A 17,592-nucleotide genomic window follows, 5' to 3' on the forward strand; every position below is an offset into this window, starting at 1 on the left:
AGAGGTGCTTGCAGCACTCTCTGATTGGACTGGAATATGGTTCGGCTGTATTTTCGTTTTGCAACGAAATTGAAAATGGTTATTCATTTTTAAATAGTTATTAATTTATTTGAATTACTTAATTGATTAAATAGTGCAACCTAAAGAGTGCAGAGTGTTTAAAGGGATTAATAAATTAATTATTAAAAAGTTACTACACAATCATAAAATTACAAATTTCAATTTAATATACAGCATGGTGCAAAGGAAGAAATAAATTCGTTATTTCGTAAACTGGCGACTTTTGGAAAAATACCGAAACGGGTCGAGTGTGATACGAGTCACGTCATCCATCTGGGCGTGATGACGTAATCGATGATTTTTTTAAATGAGAATATGGGTCGTGTGGCAACTCATGTCAAAGGATATTCAGTTCTCTATTCATTAATATAAATACTAACACAATTATTTATACAGGGTGACCAAAAAAAATTTGAATTAAATTAATTGACATAAAAAGAAGAATTTAAGTAATGTATTTACTTCAAAATATATTTTACTGCTGTTAGAAAACAGAAGAAAATGTTTGAGATATAAACATTGCTTTTCCCTTAAATTCAATGTTCAAGCCAGCTCCTGCTAGCCACCTGCCTCTTGGAAGTTTGAACAGTTTATTTAAGCGAAAAGCAATGTTTATTTTTCGAATAAACCTTTTTTCCGTTTTCTGAAAGTAAAATATATTTTGAATTAAATAAATTACATACATTATTTTTTTTTGTAAATTAATTTATTAAAAAAAAATTTAGTCACTCTGTATAAATAATAAGGGTAATGTTTCCATTGTTTTCAATCTGGTGGGATGTAGAGTAATATTTTTGATGTTATTTTATGTGCTATTAGATTGAAAACTTAGTCCTTTCTAATAATGGTAATGTTTATACTACTGAATAGAGAATTGAATAACCTTTCGAATAACCAAATTATTGTAAAGTCCCAGTGATTGGCTGTGTACGATAGTTAAAAAACTTACACAGAATTAAAAAACTTCGGTTTGTATAATGGTATAAAATTCTATTAAAAAACTTTTAAAAAAAGTTATCCAAATAGATTATAGAAAAACATCAGAACATTTTCTATCTAGTCAGATCATCTTCAGTGACATTCTGTTTAGTTACTGAAACTATAGCCCGCTAGTTGATATATTATTATGTAGTCTTCAAAATTACATAACTATTTATTAAAATTTCCCATATAAATAATTAATCATAAAAATGCCAAAGGAAATAGCTTCAGAACAACATTAAAATTATACTTTTGAAATGCGGCACAATGTCGATATTAACGGATTTTACTAAAGCTCAAAAGCAGCATGGCTTCCCTGCTCGAAAAACTGAAGGGGTACTTGTCACAACGAGTTCGAGGTCAAGACGAAATTCGGTCTGTGTCACTCGTCTTGACTTGTCATTCCAAAAGTATAATTTTAATAAAAAATTTATTTTAATAAAATAATGTGATTTTAAAAACTATATATCAACTAGTGGGCTAGTTTCAATTACTACACAGAATGTCACTGAAGATGATTTGACTAGATCGAAAACATTCTGGATGTTCTTGGATGACTTTTTTAAAAGTTTTTTAATAAAATTTTATACCATTATACAAACCAAAGTTCTCTACTACTATGATTTTTCAAATAACCGTAATTCTCATTAAAAAATTCATCGATTACGTAATCGCGCCCAGATGGATGACGTCACTACTAGTATGATATATATGCCAAAAAATCACAATTAAAAAATCGATCTCTTTCGGGATTTTTCCTTAGAGTCGACAGTTTAATAAATAACGAATTTATTCCTTTCCTTTGCATCATACTGTATATTAATTTGAATTTGAATTTTGTAATTTCATGAGTACGTAGTAACTTTTTAATAATTCATTTATTAATCCCTTTAAACACTGCACTCTTTAGGTTGCACTATTTAAGCAATTAAATAATTCAAATAATTTAGTAATTTATTTATATAATAATTCCTCATTAACGTTTAATAACACGATTTTTATTACGTAAGTAGTTAGTGACTTCGACGGCAGTACTTGAGGAGTGTTTTTTTTGTATCGAACACTACAAAAATTTTATTTTTTAAACGTTAAAAAATTTTCCTCATTACCGTTTAATAACACCATTTTTATTACGTAAGTAGTTAGTGACTTCGACGGCAGTACTTGAGGAGTGGTTTTTTTGTATCGAACACTACAAAAATTTTATTTTTTAAACGTTAAAAAAATTAATTTATTGATCTTTTTATAAGCCTATGGCACGATACCCTTAATGGGACGATATTATTATACAGGGTGTCCCGAAAAGAATGGTCATAAATTATACCACACATTCTGGGGTCAAAAATAGTTCGATTAAACCTAACTTACCTTAGTACAAATGTGCTCACAAAAAAAGTTACAGCCCTTTGAAGATACAAAATGAAAATCGATTTTTTTCAATATATCGAAAACTATTAGAGATTTTGTATTGAAAATGGACATGTATAATTCTTATGTCAGGAACATCTTAAAACAAAATTATAGTGAAATTTGTCCACCCCATAAAAAATTTATGGGGATTTTGTTCCCTTAAACCCCCCCAAACTTTTGTGTACGTTCCAATTAATTCATTATTGTGGTACCATTAGTTAAACACAACGTTTCTAAAACTTTTTTGCCTCTTAGTATTTTTTCGATAAGCCAGTTTTTATTGAGATGCGGCTTCTTTTTCAATATATTTACGTAAAAATTTTATGGGGGTTTTGTTCCTTTAAACCCCCCTAATGTTTGTGTACCTTCCAATTAAACTATTATTGTGGTACCATTAGTTAAACACAGTGTTTTTAAAACTTTTGTCTCTTAGTCTTTGTTCATAAGTCACCTTTTATCGAGATGTAGCTTCTTTTTCAAAATATACCTAAAAATGTAAATTATAAATAAATTTTCAGATTATTAATAGGTCTCTATTACCGTACTTAACCATATACAAATATGTGGTGGATTCGACAAATATTCAAAATATCTCGATAAACACTGGCTTATCGAAAAAGTATTAAGAGGCAAAAAAGTTTTAAAAATAATGTGTTTAACTAATAGTGCCACAATAATAATTTAATTGGAACGTACACAAAAGTTTGGGGGGGTTTAAGGGAACAAAACCCCCATAAAATTTGTATGGGGTGCACAAATTTTACTTAATTTTTTTTTTAAGATATTGCTGTCGTAAAAATGCCACATGTCAATTTTCAATAAAAAATCTCTGAGAGTTTTCGATATATGAAAAAAAATCGATTTTCATTTTGTAATTTCAAAGGGCTGTAACTTTTTTTGTGTGCACTATTGTATATAGGTAAGTGAGGTTCAATCAACCTATTTTTGACCCCAGAATCTGTGGTATAATTTATGACCAATCTTTTCGGGACACCCTGTATATGAAATTCAAATAATCGTGCAAATAAATCACTTATTTAAGTATTAATTGTATTACATTCTATCGATAACAACAAAATTTTAATTTTTTAAACGTTGAAAAAATTATTTTTTGACTGATTTTTGAGGCTATTTAGTAAAAAAAATAAGTTTTATTAGCTGATTTTGATGGTAAAGATAAAAATACATACAAAAAGGTAAATTATGATTAATTTAGCTGTATGTTGTTGAGGTTATGAGTCAAAAACTTCAGTAAAAAAAAGGTTTTTTCGATTTTTAGGTATTTTCCCACGTCAAAAATGATAATGATGCCTATGCCATTCGAAAGAATGGAAAAAATTCACAAAATAACAATATTTTAAAGTTGGCGAAAAATTTCCAACATAATCTAAATTTTTTTGAAAATTTCAAAAAATTTTCTGTGCTCAATTTTGAAGCTAAAATTCTGAAAAAAATCAGGGTGCTTTGTATTGTTAAGATACGCCTTCAATAATTTTTTCAGATTTTTTGCAGCAATACGGCGTCTAAAAATAATTGTTTTCAAAAAAACACGTTATTTTCCAAAGCACCTAGCTCCTGGGGATCCTGTTATTTTTTAATCAAAACGAAACCGTAGATTTTCTTATTTTATTATTTTAAAAATATTTTTATTACGTAAGTAGTTAGTGGCTTCGACGGCGGGTACTTGCGGACTGGTTTATCCTGAATTTTTTCCAAAAACGTGGCTAGAAGCGCTTCCTTGCGTACGGCACCAAAATGCCGAGCTTTTTTTAACCTTAGCGCGCTTTGAAAATCACAACCGCAACAAGCAGTTTTATAAAGGGGAAACATTTTCTATCGAATACTACAAAAATTTTATTTTTTAAACGTTAAAACGTTAAAAACATTAATTTATTGATTTTTTTTATAAGCCTATGGCAGGGTACCTTTAATGGGACGATATTATTATATATGAAATTCAAAAAATCGTGCAGAACAAAAAAATAATTTATTTAAGTATTAATTGTATTACATTCTATCGAGAACAACAAAATTTTAATTTTTTAAACGTTAAAAGAATTATTTTTTTTTTACTGATTTCTGAGGCTATTTAGTAAAAACGCCGAAAAACGGGGTTTTTGAGCATGCTGTAGGAAAAAAATAAGTTCTAATAGCTGATTTTGATTGTAAATGTAACAATACATATAAAAATGTAAATGATGATTAATTTAGCTGTATGTTGTTGAGTTTATGAGTCAAAAACTTCAGAAAATGCCAAAAAAACAGTTTTTTCGATTTTTAGGTATTTTCCACGTCGAAAATGATAATATGGCATATGCCATTCGAAAGAATGGAAAAAAATACACAAAAAAACAATATTTTAAAGTTGGCGAAAAATTTACAACATAACCTAAAAATTTTTTGAAAATTTCAAAAAATTTTCCTGCGCTCAATTTTAAAGCTAAAAATCTGAAAAAAATCAGACAACTTTGTGTTGTTAAGATACGCATTCACTATTTTTTTCAGATTTGTTGCAGCAATACAGCGTCTGGAATAAAATATTTTCAAAAAAACACGTTTTTTTCCATAGCGGACCCCCCGGAGCACCTAGGGACTTGAAAATTTGGCTGAGTGAGTTTTCAATTATATATTTTCGAATGGCTAAACCCAAAACTGAATCGAGCCTGGTGCAATTTTGACCATCTTATCCCGCTATAGCCTTTAGCATACTTTGCTCCCCTACCAATACTGCCCTACTAAGCGAAAAGGGGGTATCTACATTTTATAAAAAAATGAGGTACTACTGTTTAGTCATTAAATACACCTTCATACATGCTCCAAACTCACATAGAAACTGAAACGATATACCTCATAATGAATTGGACCATACAGTAATAGAAAAATATATAGAATCTTTGAACTCATTCATATATGTGACAATATATAAATGAGTATCCGAAAAATAAAAATTGCAGATACCCCCTTTTCGCTTAGTAGGGCAGAATAGGCCCTGATAAGAAAGCTATGCGCCCAAAAGAAAATTGTTTCTGCGTTTACACATTGTTTGAGTGAATTAACAATTGCCAATTACCCCCCTCCTGTATAAAAATTAGAAATAAAAATTCTTCGGCCAAGGAGGAATAGTTTGCATATAACCATGGTTATTAATTCAACATTTAAGTGATTTTTAGAATGGTGTGATTTTTAGAATGGTGTGATTATCAGAATAGTTGCCGACATAAATATATTATAATATTTACATCATACATATCCCACACTTAGGGCATCCAGTTATCACTATTCTTCTTTTATAGAAGCTGACATAGAAATTAAATTGGAAGATGAAAGAAGGGACGACATTTCGGATATTAGTCAATTGTTTGGAACAAAACAGTTGCATTTAAATTGTTGTCTTAAATGTGGAAATGAGGTATGTATTTTACGTATATCATCCCTAGGTCATAGGTGACAATCCAATCATTTTTTTTGTGTAATCTACATATTTATCTACTTTGAAATTTATTATCTAATCTTCTGAAATTATAATGCGAAGTTGTGCAGTTTGTCCGGGACAGTACCTAACTTTTTATAACGGGTTAATTTGATTATTTATACTCAAATATATACTTTATAATCATATTATTATTTGAAATTAAATTATTGATCGTTTTTATTATTATATTATGTTATGAGTCTCGTCAAGATATGAAAATTTTTTTAAACACTTTAAAAAAGTTATAATTATTTTCCCCCAAAAAGTGCTTCATTTTTTGATTATTCCACGTCAAAATATTCGATTTGGAATTTAACGAATATGAACCTATTTTTCATTAATTATAACTATTTTTCTACTAGGTTTGGAGACCTAATATATACACCATTTTTTCACTTTTTTACAGGCTATATTTTTGCTAAGAATGTTATTTTCGTATATAATATCATAAGAGAGAAAATTTTGCCGACAATATTTTCGACTGGTATGCAAGTTTGTTGCCTGGTAATATTCGCTAATTAAATTTTGACAGTTAAGTCACGAAGACGTCAGTCGAATGATTTTGTCAAAATTTCATAAGCAAAAATTGCCAAAAGGCAACAAACTTGAATAAAATCATAAGAAAATTTTGCCGGTAAATAATTTTCTCTCGAATGATATTCGACAAGACTATTTCACGAGACAAAATGCACCATATCAACGAAACAAAAACTTTATTTATTTGTTAACAATATTAAATGTAGAATTCTTATAAGCTATATTAGTTTGCCCAGTCTTTTCTACCAAAGCATGATTTTGTGTATTATTGACCTGTAGCATTTGGGAACACGAAGGTCCAGCTTCATTTGTTGTTCTGAGATTTTCGATCAACTTCTGGTGGTGACTGGAATCCAGCTGCAGATATGGTTTTAAAGAGTTTTAAAATCTATTTGATTAACCCGTTAATTTAATTAACTCCTGTTCAGAAACACCTTGCTTGAACAAGGCTGACACAGCTGAAGATCGATGATAATGGTTTGTTACTTTATGTTTTTTTGTGTCTATTGTCCGTGTATGTGTCAAAATTTTTTGATTTCTTCACCTGACTGGCATCCAAATCTTGATTTTTCGTCTGGATTCATTATATCTGTCCAAAATTTGTTACGTCTCAATGATAAACTGACAACATAGAATTACCAGACACCTTCGTGACGGATCTGTCAATTTTGTCGCTGAGAAATCACGGACAGGAAGGAGTTTTGTCAGTAGGAAACGTGGCGTTGCTATGACGTTTCATCAGTTAAAAATAGTCTAGTGAAATAGTCGATAAAATACTTACTTTTTGAGTTATTTGCGAAAAACCGTCTAAAAACATGGTTATTTTGTTGAAAAATGAACATATTCACTCGCAAATAACTCGAAAAGGGTAAAAAAACTCCATAGAACAAAAGTTGCTTAAAATTAGTCAGTTTATCCATTTCCGGACTTATTTGGGACGTATATTTTTTCACCCCCGAGAATGGGGTGATTGTTAATTAACATTTTAATTGTTGCTAAACTATTCGTTCAATTTCCACCGGCTTCTGGAAATATAGTCTATACCAAAAAATCTTTTATGTCACCTTTTATGTCAATCTTTTATAATAACATTGCTGGTCCTTGTTTTTTCCTAATTTGGCCAGAGTATTACTATATACCATTGCCATGGTCTTGATGTATGGATAACGAAAATAATTTCATCACAGTAAATTAAAAGCAAGCTTTAAATTATTGTGTAGAACATGTTCACTTAAAAATATTTTTTCTATTTATTTAAACATCTATCAAACATCTATTTGATTTGAATTTTTTAGATCTATCAAACATCGATCTAAACTAGCTTCTTCTATTGAAAACTATTACCTTTTAAAATCATGTCTTGAGCTTAAAGCTTTTAATGTATGATTTCAAAATAATTTGGTTCTATCTTGTGTGTTATTTCCAACAAATATTTAAATAGTTAACAAAACTAAAAGCATCACTGTGCTAGGAACGACAATATCTTCACGGTAATGGTACAAGGCGACCTATCTCCTCTACAAACTAGTTTTACCAACCAGCAACTATTTCTAAAGCATCCGTCTCTTCGGTCTGATTGTCATTTAAAATGAGGTTTAATTTTTTTTTAAATATATATTTAAAAAATGTTTAAGTATGTACTGTATTTTTAGGGAAGGAAGGAATCTTTCTTATTAGCCTGTAATCTTGTGTATCCATCTCGTATGGGAGATAAAGACGAATGGAGTTTTTGTGATATTTTAAAAAGATCTCTCTGTCCAACACAAACAACACCAGCTTGGTGTGAAAGCTGTTCAAAATTTTTGCCTACAGCTCAATCCAGAGTTCTTCAGGTAAGCTACACTTGATTCTGCCTTTTGAAGAGTTATTTTAAACAAATCTACTACCTTAATAAGATTTTCTTAGTTGATTTCCAATTTTCAACGAAAGAAGACTGTAACTGATGTCTGATATACAGTATGGTGCAAATGTCTGGAATAAATTCGTTATTTCGTAAACCTGCTATTTTAAGAAAAAATCCCGAAACAGGTCGATTTTTATTTTTAAGTTATGATATTTTGGCATATATATCTCGAAGAGTGACGTCATCTATATGGTCGTGATGATCTAATCGATGATTTTTTAAATGAGACTAAGGGTCGTATGATGGCTCGTTTGAAAGGTTATTCAATTCTGTATTCAGTAATATCAATATTTATATAATTTTTTATACAGGGTGTTCAAAAAACATTTTTTAAATTATATTAAATTAATTGACAAAAAAGAAGAATGCATGTTATTTTGTTTAATTCAAAATACATTTTACTGTTGTCAGAAAACAGAAAAAATATTTATTTAACAAATAAACATTGTTTTTCACTTAAATTCAATGTTAACTTGAAACCAGCTCCCGCCAACCACCTGCCTCTTGGAAGATGGAACATTTAATTTAAGCGAAAAGCAATGTTTATTTGTGAAATAAACATTTTTTTCTGATTTCTGGAAACAGTTAAATGTAATTTGAATTAAAGAAATTACATACATTCTTCTTGTTTTTGCCAATTAATTTAATTAAAAAATATATTTTTGGACAACCTGTATAAATAAATATATTAATATTTATGTTACTGAATAGAGAATTGCGTAACGTTTCAAACGAGCTAGCACACGACCCCTATTCTCATTTAAAAAAATCATCGATTGCGTCATCACGCCCAGATGGAAGACGTCACTAGTATGATACATATTATGGCAAAATATCGTAATTTAAAAATAAGAATCGACCTGTTTCGGGATTTTTCCTTAAAGTCTCAGGTTTATGAAACAACGAATTTATTTCACAGATTTGTACCATACTGTATATCTTTTAACATTTGGACTTATTACAGTGTTTACTTTATCGACTATATACTTGTTACATAGACTCTCTTATCCAAGTTTAAGTTGAGAGAAAACTCTTCTGGGAACACTTTAATAATGACAATTATTTCTTTCATTTCATTTTTAGGCCCTTCCAAATGTGCTGTCTATTAACACCGGTCTACACAATGCACAACATAAACAGTTTTGGCAAACTCAGATGGATAAAGTTGTGGCGAAAGTTTCCACGGTAGAAGTTAACAACAGATCTTCTACACCTACTTCAGTTCTGGGTTCATCGAAACCGTGTAGATACGGAGATTTGTGTTCAAGGCCAGGATGTCGGTTTGTATTACTTAACTTTATACATTAAAAGTAGGATATAGTGACCGAAAAAAACGAGACCTATAAATTACATGTAGTTCGGCTCAACTCCGTCGAGACAGTTGACCAACAAAAGGTTTTCAAAGAATTATATAAAAATCAAATTAATACTCGAGTGAACTGCTGGGTTGTGAACTATTTTCACGCAAATAGGTTGCCCACCGGCCAATGAATGACGTGTGGTACAATGTTGCCAAAATTATAGTTTTTTATTGGAATTTATGTTACAAAATTTCTTTAACTAAAAATGTAAAAAAAAATAATAAAAACATTACAAAAATAATAAATAAACATCAACTTATTTAAAAAATATGAAACATAATAGGTTTGTTCTAGCAAACAGTCAAACTAGTCAGAAACCGTCAGCAAACAGTTGGTCAGTGAGAGAACATAATACAGTCACCAGTGCTATCCCCTCTACTCGCGCTGGTCCACTATTCGCTGATGGTTTCAAACCGTTTGAAACTGATGCTAGAACAAACCTAATATTAAAACTTATTTGAGAAAAAACAAATGAATCGTGGTAAAAGACAAGAAATACTTGTATTTATTTTCAGAATGAATCTCTACAATTTCATCATCGACATGTTTATACGATGTTATTGAATGAATCATGTTTGACTTAACGTTATTATGGCATTTACTATTTTTTTTACTTACTCTTCTTCCTATTTTATAAATAGGCTCAATGCCTGTTTTACTTCGGTTTTTAGCCTCAATTGACATTGTCTGACCATCTTTTCCTCGGTCGTCCCAATGATCTTCTTCCATTTGGCGATTTGTCTCTTGCTATTAGTACTATTTTATTTTCTGTCATTCTTTCTATGTGTTGATTCCATTCTATTTTTCATCTTTTGGTCCACATGTTTATTTCTTCTATACCACATCTCGCTCGTATTTCCTCACTTCTTACTCTGTCTCTTAGAGTTTGGTTTGTTATTTTTCGTAAGACTTTCATTTCTGCTATTTTCAGCTGTATTTGTGTTTTCGCCGTATCTGCTCTTGTTTCCGCTGTGACCCGCTGTGTACGGTCTTATTGCTGATTTATAAATCCTGGTTTTGGTTTCCCTTGTGAATTATTTGTTTCTCCAGATTGTGTTGTTGAGATATCCTGCTGCTCTGTTCGCCATATTCACTTGTTTTTGTACTTCTTCTTCCGTAGCTTGACCGTTTTATTCTCAAGTATTCCGTTTCCATTACTTTACATCGTCTCGGTTCCGCTGATATTACCATAGATTTAGTTTTCTCTGTTGAGATCACCATGTTGTATATGAGCGCCGTGTCTCGAATTCTTTAATTAATCTTTGTAGGTCATCTTCATTTTTCGCTGTTATTATGGCGTCGTCGGCGTAGCAGATTATCTTTATTTTCTTTTCTCCCATTCTATATCCTCTTCTTTTTTAACTTTCTTTATGATTTAATCCATTATCAGATTAAATATTAATGGGCTCAGCGAATCTCCTTGTCTAAGGCCAGTTTCATATTTTTTATACTTTGAGATGCCAATAAAATTGAATTTACACTACTTATAAGCGACTTCTAATATCAGTTTTAATTAAATTGACTTTGGAGAATAGGTACCCTCTCACAGGCAGCATTTGAATGAGGTATTTTTAACAAATCTAATACAAAAATTCCTATTTCTTTGAATTTGTACACATCATTTTTTTAATATCCTCATCCAGTTCTGAACGGCAATAGTCTAGGCGAAAAATAAGGGCGACCGTGACATTTTTTATTCTGATGGGTCCACCCAAGTTTGCTATACGTGGTCCGATAAACAGGGCCGCGTTTAGGTCAATTGCCGCCCTAGGCAATTCTCTAGTAGCCGCCCTTCAAACATGTACCATTTTTGCGAAAAAAAAATGCAAGCAGAATTTTTTATTTAGGGAGCGTTCAAGTATTATGTAACGCGATTTTTGAAGATTTTTGACCCTCCCTCCCACCCCCTACGTAACGCAATTTTTGAGAATTTTTGACCCCATCTAACCTGCGTTACGTAATACTTGAACGGTCCCTTAAATAAGAAATGTATTGTTTGGAAATGTATTAACATGAGGAACATAGAATTTGTAAAAAATAATATTTTACACAAGTGAGAAGAACAAAAATCACACTGATCACAGTATGGTATGAATTCACTTTTGACCGGTGAAAATAAACACAGAATGTTTTACATAAAAATGAAAAATTATGATTATGTATAATTTGCAATTTGCACTAGTATAAGATAGGAATGTGTTGCGATAGCAGTAGCCGTTATTTTTTAACTGTTATTTCACTGAAGCTATTTCACACTGTTACATCATTTTCATAATAACTGAAATATTCAGGTAGCTGACTACTTTTTTAATTATTGTAGACCTATAGCAAGAAAACCTACCCGTGTCCTGTCTAGAGTTCACGTCCGTTTTTTTAATTATTAACAATTTAATTTGTATGTAATTTCTACATACATTACATATATGCAATTTTATTATAAATGTATTAATTAATAAAGGGTCTACTTTGTTTAAACATTTCTTGAAAAAATTATTTTTTTCCAAATACCTATTTTCTTAATCATATCATTATAGTATGGTATAACTAGATCCAAACCCAGACATCCAAAGTGAAAGTTATCCTCCAACACCAAATTGTTCTATATGGGCTACATAATGTTCAGAAAAAAGTCACACCATTTTGAGCGTCGGGTTTGGGGGGAGAGGGGGGAGAAATCGGTAAATTCGTAGTTTTTTAAGTTTTTCGTCAATATTTCTAAAACTATGCGGTTTAGCATGAACAACCTTCTATATAAAAATGTTCTACATTAAATTTGAAACAAAAAAGGTCCTCTGCATAATCTGTCTAAAATGAACGGTTCCAAAGTTATGGAGGTAGTATAGTATAATTGGTCCAAAAAAGGCCTAACCCAGACATTAAAAGTAAAAGTTTTCCTCCAACACCAAATTGTTCTAAATGGTCCAGGTATTATTCAGTAAAAAGCTACACCATTTTGAGCGTCCAGTTTGGGGGGTAAATAGGGGAGAAATCGGTAAATTAGTAGTTTTTTATGTTTTTCGTCAATATTTCTAAAAATATGCTTTAATGTTCTATATAAAAATGTTCTACATTAAATTTAAAACAAAAAAGGTCCTATACATAATTGTTATAAAAACAACGATTCCACAGTTACGGAGGGTGAAAAGTGGAGGTTTTCGATACTTCTTATATTTTTTGAGCAATTTATAATATTTTTACTGATTGAAAGAAATTTTCTTTAACAGGATTTGCTATTTCAGTGGCCGATGGTATGTTAGTGATAAGCCCTTGAAGAAACGTCAACCTCACCACCCAAAATCATCTTCAATTGCCCACGAAATATAAAAAGTATCGAAAACCTCCACATTTCACCCTCCGTAACTCTGGAACCGTTGATTTTATAACAATTAAGGATAGGATCATTTTTGTTTTAAATTTTATGTAGAACGTTTTTGTATATAACATTGTTTACGCTTAAACATAGTTTTAGAAATATTGACGAAAAACGTAAAGAAATAACTAATTTACCGACTTCTCCCCCATCTCCATCCCAAACCGGACGCTCAAAATGGTGTAACTTTTTACTGAACAATATGTGGATCATATTATAGAACAATTTGGTGTTGGAGGAAAACTTTTACTTTGGATGTCTAGGTTAGACCTTTTTTTGGACCAATTATACTATATTACCTCCGTAACTTTGGAATCGTTCATTTTAGAAGGATTATGTATAGGGGCATTTTTTATTTCAAATTTATTGTAGAACATTTTTGTATAAAAGGTTGTTCATGCTAAACCTCATAGTTTTAGAAATATTGACGAAAAACGTAAAAAACTACGAATTTACCGACTTCTCCCCCTCTCCCCCCCCCCAAACCCGACGCTCAAAAAGATGTGACTTTTTTCTGAACATTATATGGACGATATAGAACAATTTGGTGTTGGAGGTTAACTTTCACTTTGGATGTCTGGGTTATGTCATTTTTTTAATCAATTCTATCATACTATTAATGATCATAGAAAAAGTTAAAGTACCTATATTTTAATAAATAAATTATTTTTATTAAATAATAATTTATTGAACATAATTTATTCATTAAAATATACCTTAACTTTTTCTATGATTAATAATGATAGTATCATTACAAAAAATGGATTTTTGAGAAAATATTATTTTTTCAAAAATTGTTTAAAAAATTAGACTGTTTATTAATTACTAAATGTCTAGACAAATTGCATATTTGTAATTTACACAAAAGTACATACAAATTAAAAGAAGAAATATCAAAATTCATTGAGTAGATCCCAAGATATAGAAAATGGTAGTAGTTTTAAGTTGTTTTTTTAGTTTTTGAACTCGTGCATTTTTCGGCTCCCGCCAGGTAGCTGACAACTGTTAATTGTTGACCTATAGGATGAAAACCTACATGTTTCCTGCCTAGAGTTCGCGTTCAACAATTTAGTGCAATCAAAGCAGAAGCTCCCCCTTCACTTACTATGACTAATCATCATTTGAACTACATTTTTAAAAATTCGAGTAAAATATCATCTTTCCGAATACCTATGTAAGAAGATGTTTTGTAAATGTTTATAAACTAGTATTTTTTACTATATTAGATAATTTTTTATCTTTTCTTAATACATTTTGATAGGATCACTTTTCTACTTTCATTTGGCATACGCAGAATTGTCCTATCTTCATTATTTTCTGTCATTTGTTATTGCAAAACAAAGGTCTCTGGGATAAACAAATAGAATACCTAACTTTTAAACTAATTAATGGATCGGTCTCAAATTTTGGGAGTTTGTTATGTACCCCAATACCCAACTTTGAGTAAAGCGAAACACTACAGTTCTAAGTTAGTTTTAGGAAAAGTTATTAATAAATAACGATTTTCAGTTATTTTGCAGTTTACGAAGCAACAAATTAACTTTTTGACTTTCAAAAATCGTCATTGTGAAGGGTTTTCAATGTTCTAAAAAAATAAATTTTGTAATTTTATGTCAACTATTTAGCTTTTTAATTGAGTGCAAAAAATGGAAAAAATCGCATTGATTTCATCAATTTCATCAAATTGTTAATAATTAAAAAACACGATCTCTAGGCAGGAAACATGAAGGTTTTCATCCTATAGGTCAAATCCACAATAACTAAAAAAGTAGTCAGCTACCTTGACATTAATTTCATTGTCCCGAACATGGTCTATTTCTTGCTTATTTCCCTGGCTGGAGTATTATATCAGTGCGACGACACGAATGTTATCTCCTTGTAATAATACAGTTTGAAAATCCCAACTCTAACTCGATTTCCTACTGGTAATCTTTAGTTTCTGCAATATGTGCAATATTGATGTTTTCAGTCAATTCACCCTTGTTTGCGGAGCTTCTGGCGGCCCAATAATCACTAAATTTATGACTTCCGTTCTTTTTGGATGAATAGTGTTAGGTTTAAGATAACAGAATGCTATGTTTGATTTATTTTTGATATGAATGCAATTTCTTTTATTTAGAAACGAACGCCCACTTCTATTTCATTGATGGATGAATGATGAATATAGTACATATTTGTTATTCGATTTTAATTTTTAAATACAAATATTTTTTTGTACAGTATTTTTGCCGCCCCAGGGGCGTCATTTGATAGGGTTAGGGGAGGCAGTTGCCCCCTCTGAAACTAAAAATGACTGAAATTTACAAAAAATACTTTCAGTTTTCATTATTACATCATATAATATAATGTATTGTATATTATATAACGCTTGCCCCCCTCCAATCAAAATTTCAAGCCCCTGCGCCGCCCTCTCACAATTTGCCGCCCTAGACAGCTCCCTATATTGCCTAATGGATAAAGCAGCCCTGCCGATAAATACTTAGCCTCTGCGCTCGATGGCGCTACTGTCGCAAGAGAAATTTACCTTTTCCGCACTCGACTGCTTGCCGAACTCCGCTTCGCGTCGTTCGGCAAACTGCAATCGCGTGCGGAAAAATATGACTTTCCGCACTTGTTAGGAAAATAACTATTAGTCACGAAAACAATTGACTATTTATAGAAACATATTTTTTTAGATTTAGACACAGTTTCGATAATGCCGTGCCCATTCCTCCTTCGAAAAACCCATATTGTAGTAATAATTGGTTACCGCACCGATTTGAATTGACGATAAAAGCTGAAGAGTTGGAAATAAAAAAAATTGAGGAAGATGACGAGGTAAGTTGAAGTCTTGAATATCTTTTTGGGCGGCAGTGCCATTCACTAAACTAAAAAGACCTGCAAAGGTTGTGTATAGTAGATCCCAAACCCTTTTTTTCGTGCGTCTTTAATTTTGACGTTATATAGGATTTTAAGAATGTCGCAAATCATTACATGACAATTTAGTTAAATCTGACAGGTGTCAGAATATTTATATTTATATCTATATTTATACAAATATTTGCCAGAGTATTAATATTTAAAATAGTTTAATGTAAAATTAAATAAATATAATATCAAATTTCACTATACAATTCCCGAATATACCAATGACATAAAATATTTATATTTAGGTCGTTGACAAATTTCTAAAGGCGGGTTCTCATTCGTCAACCTCATTGATCAATAGCGTTGATTCTATGCAACTGAACATATAATTCAAATTCACACTATTTCAAGGATATTGAATTCGGTCTACAAAATACTAACTTTAATAATGGCTCTAAAGAAGAAAATTGTGCATGCTGGCGTTCGCATTGGGTGTCAATATTTAAAAAACGTACTTAAAAATAGGAAAACAAGAACATATCTGACTCTCTTTTGCATCGGAAACACCTCTTAAACGTTTTGATTTATGGTGGTTTATGTTTATACAGATCATCTGTTTCTGTACCACTTTTATTTGCTTTTAATATTTTATTCAGTTCAACTTTGTAGGTTGTCCGGATATTTTTAATTTTATTTTTAATATCGTTTAGAGTCATGATTTCTATTTCCATTCCAAAACGATTAGCTTCATAGCTTTTTTCCCGCTTTATTATATTTTTATATTGTTCACACCTAATTATCCTCCACTCCTCTCTCTGGTATAGTTCTAGAAACTTGCAGATATGGTTGTCTCTCCATTAAAAATTTGACATTGTTCACGAAATTATAATATGTCTATGGTTTTCACAAAGAATTTAACCTCATCTCATATGCTTACTATTTAACTCCACAAAATACAAGTCAACGCAACTGAACGCTAGTTCTCACTGTCAAGCATTGTTCTATTTGATAGAACAATATCGCTGAATCGACGTTTATATAAATCTATTTTTCTTCTATACCATAGAATCAAGGATATTGATCAATGAGATTGACTAATGAGAACCCGCCTTAACCTAGAAATTACAATTGTCATTTTACCATATGATCAATTATTTTTGTGTCAAATTATCTTTACTCGCCACATTGATTGGTTATCTATTTAGAGTATTGTAATCGCCAACCAATTATACATCTATTCGCGGTGTGCAAGTACTGGGAAGGGAAACGAGAAACGACCGTGCGCGAGTCGCGGAGAAATATTGCAACTATCTTAAATAATTCATATTGTCAATTGAAATTGTCAAATTGACGTATATTTCATACCTTCTGTCATTGACGCAGAAAAATTATATATTGCTCCACAATATTGATATGATATGCAATTATTATATAAAGGTAAATTTAATTAATTGTATTTTGCTTGCAGTACTGCATTTTAATAACTAATTTTATTTACTACATACAATTGTTTACGTTTGCTAAACATAACCTGCATCTTATTTTTTCTTCTTATTATTTTTTTGGACTATGGCCTTGACAATTATCCAGCAACCAGGACTAATATAATTGGCCAATATAATTAAAAGTGCGAATAAAAGTACAGAGCGTA

At 30.8% G+C, this 17,592-nt stretch overlaps 1 protein-coding gene across 2 annotated transcripts in view; it reads left to right on the top strand.

Annotated features, from left to right (window-relative positions):
* LOC114332067 (PAN2-PAN3 deadenylation complex catalytic subunit PAN2) overlaps window positions 1–17,592 on the top strand; it is a 186,631-nt gene that overhangs the window by 113,580 nt on the left and 55,459 nt on the right. For both annotated transcript variants that reach the window (XM_050650441.1, XM_050650442.1), the window contains 4 exons: window positions 5,745–5,860; window positions 8,113–8,292; window positions 9,447–9,643; window positions 15,770–15,911. In XM_050650441.1, coding sequence (XP_050506398.1) covers window positions 5,745–5,860; window positions 8,113–8,292; window positions 9,447–9,643; window positions 15,770–15,911 — 635 coding nt within the window. The remainder of the gene's footprint in view (window positions 1–5,744; window positions 5,861–8,112; window positions 8,293–9,446; window positions 9,644–15,769; window positions 15,912–17,592) is intronic.

This window comes from Diabrotica virgifera, chromosome 5, assembly GCF_917563875.1.
Source record: "Diabrotica virgifera virgifera chromosome 5, PGI_DIABVI_V3a".
In the NCBI taxonomy this organism is placed as follows: domain Eukaryota; kingdom Metazoa; phylum Arthropoda; class Insecta; order Coleoptera; family Chrysomelidae; genus Diabrotica; species Diabrotica virgifera.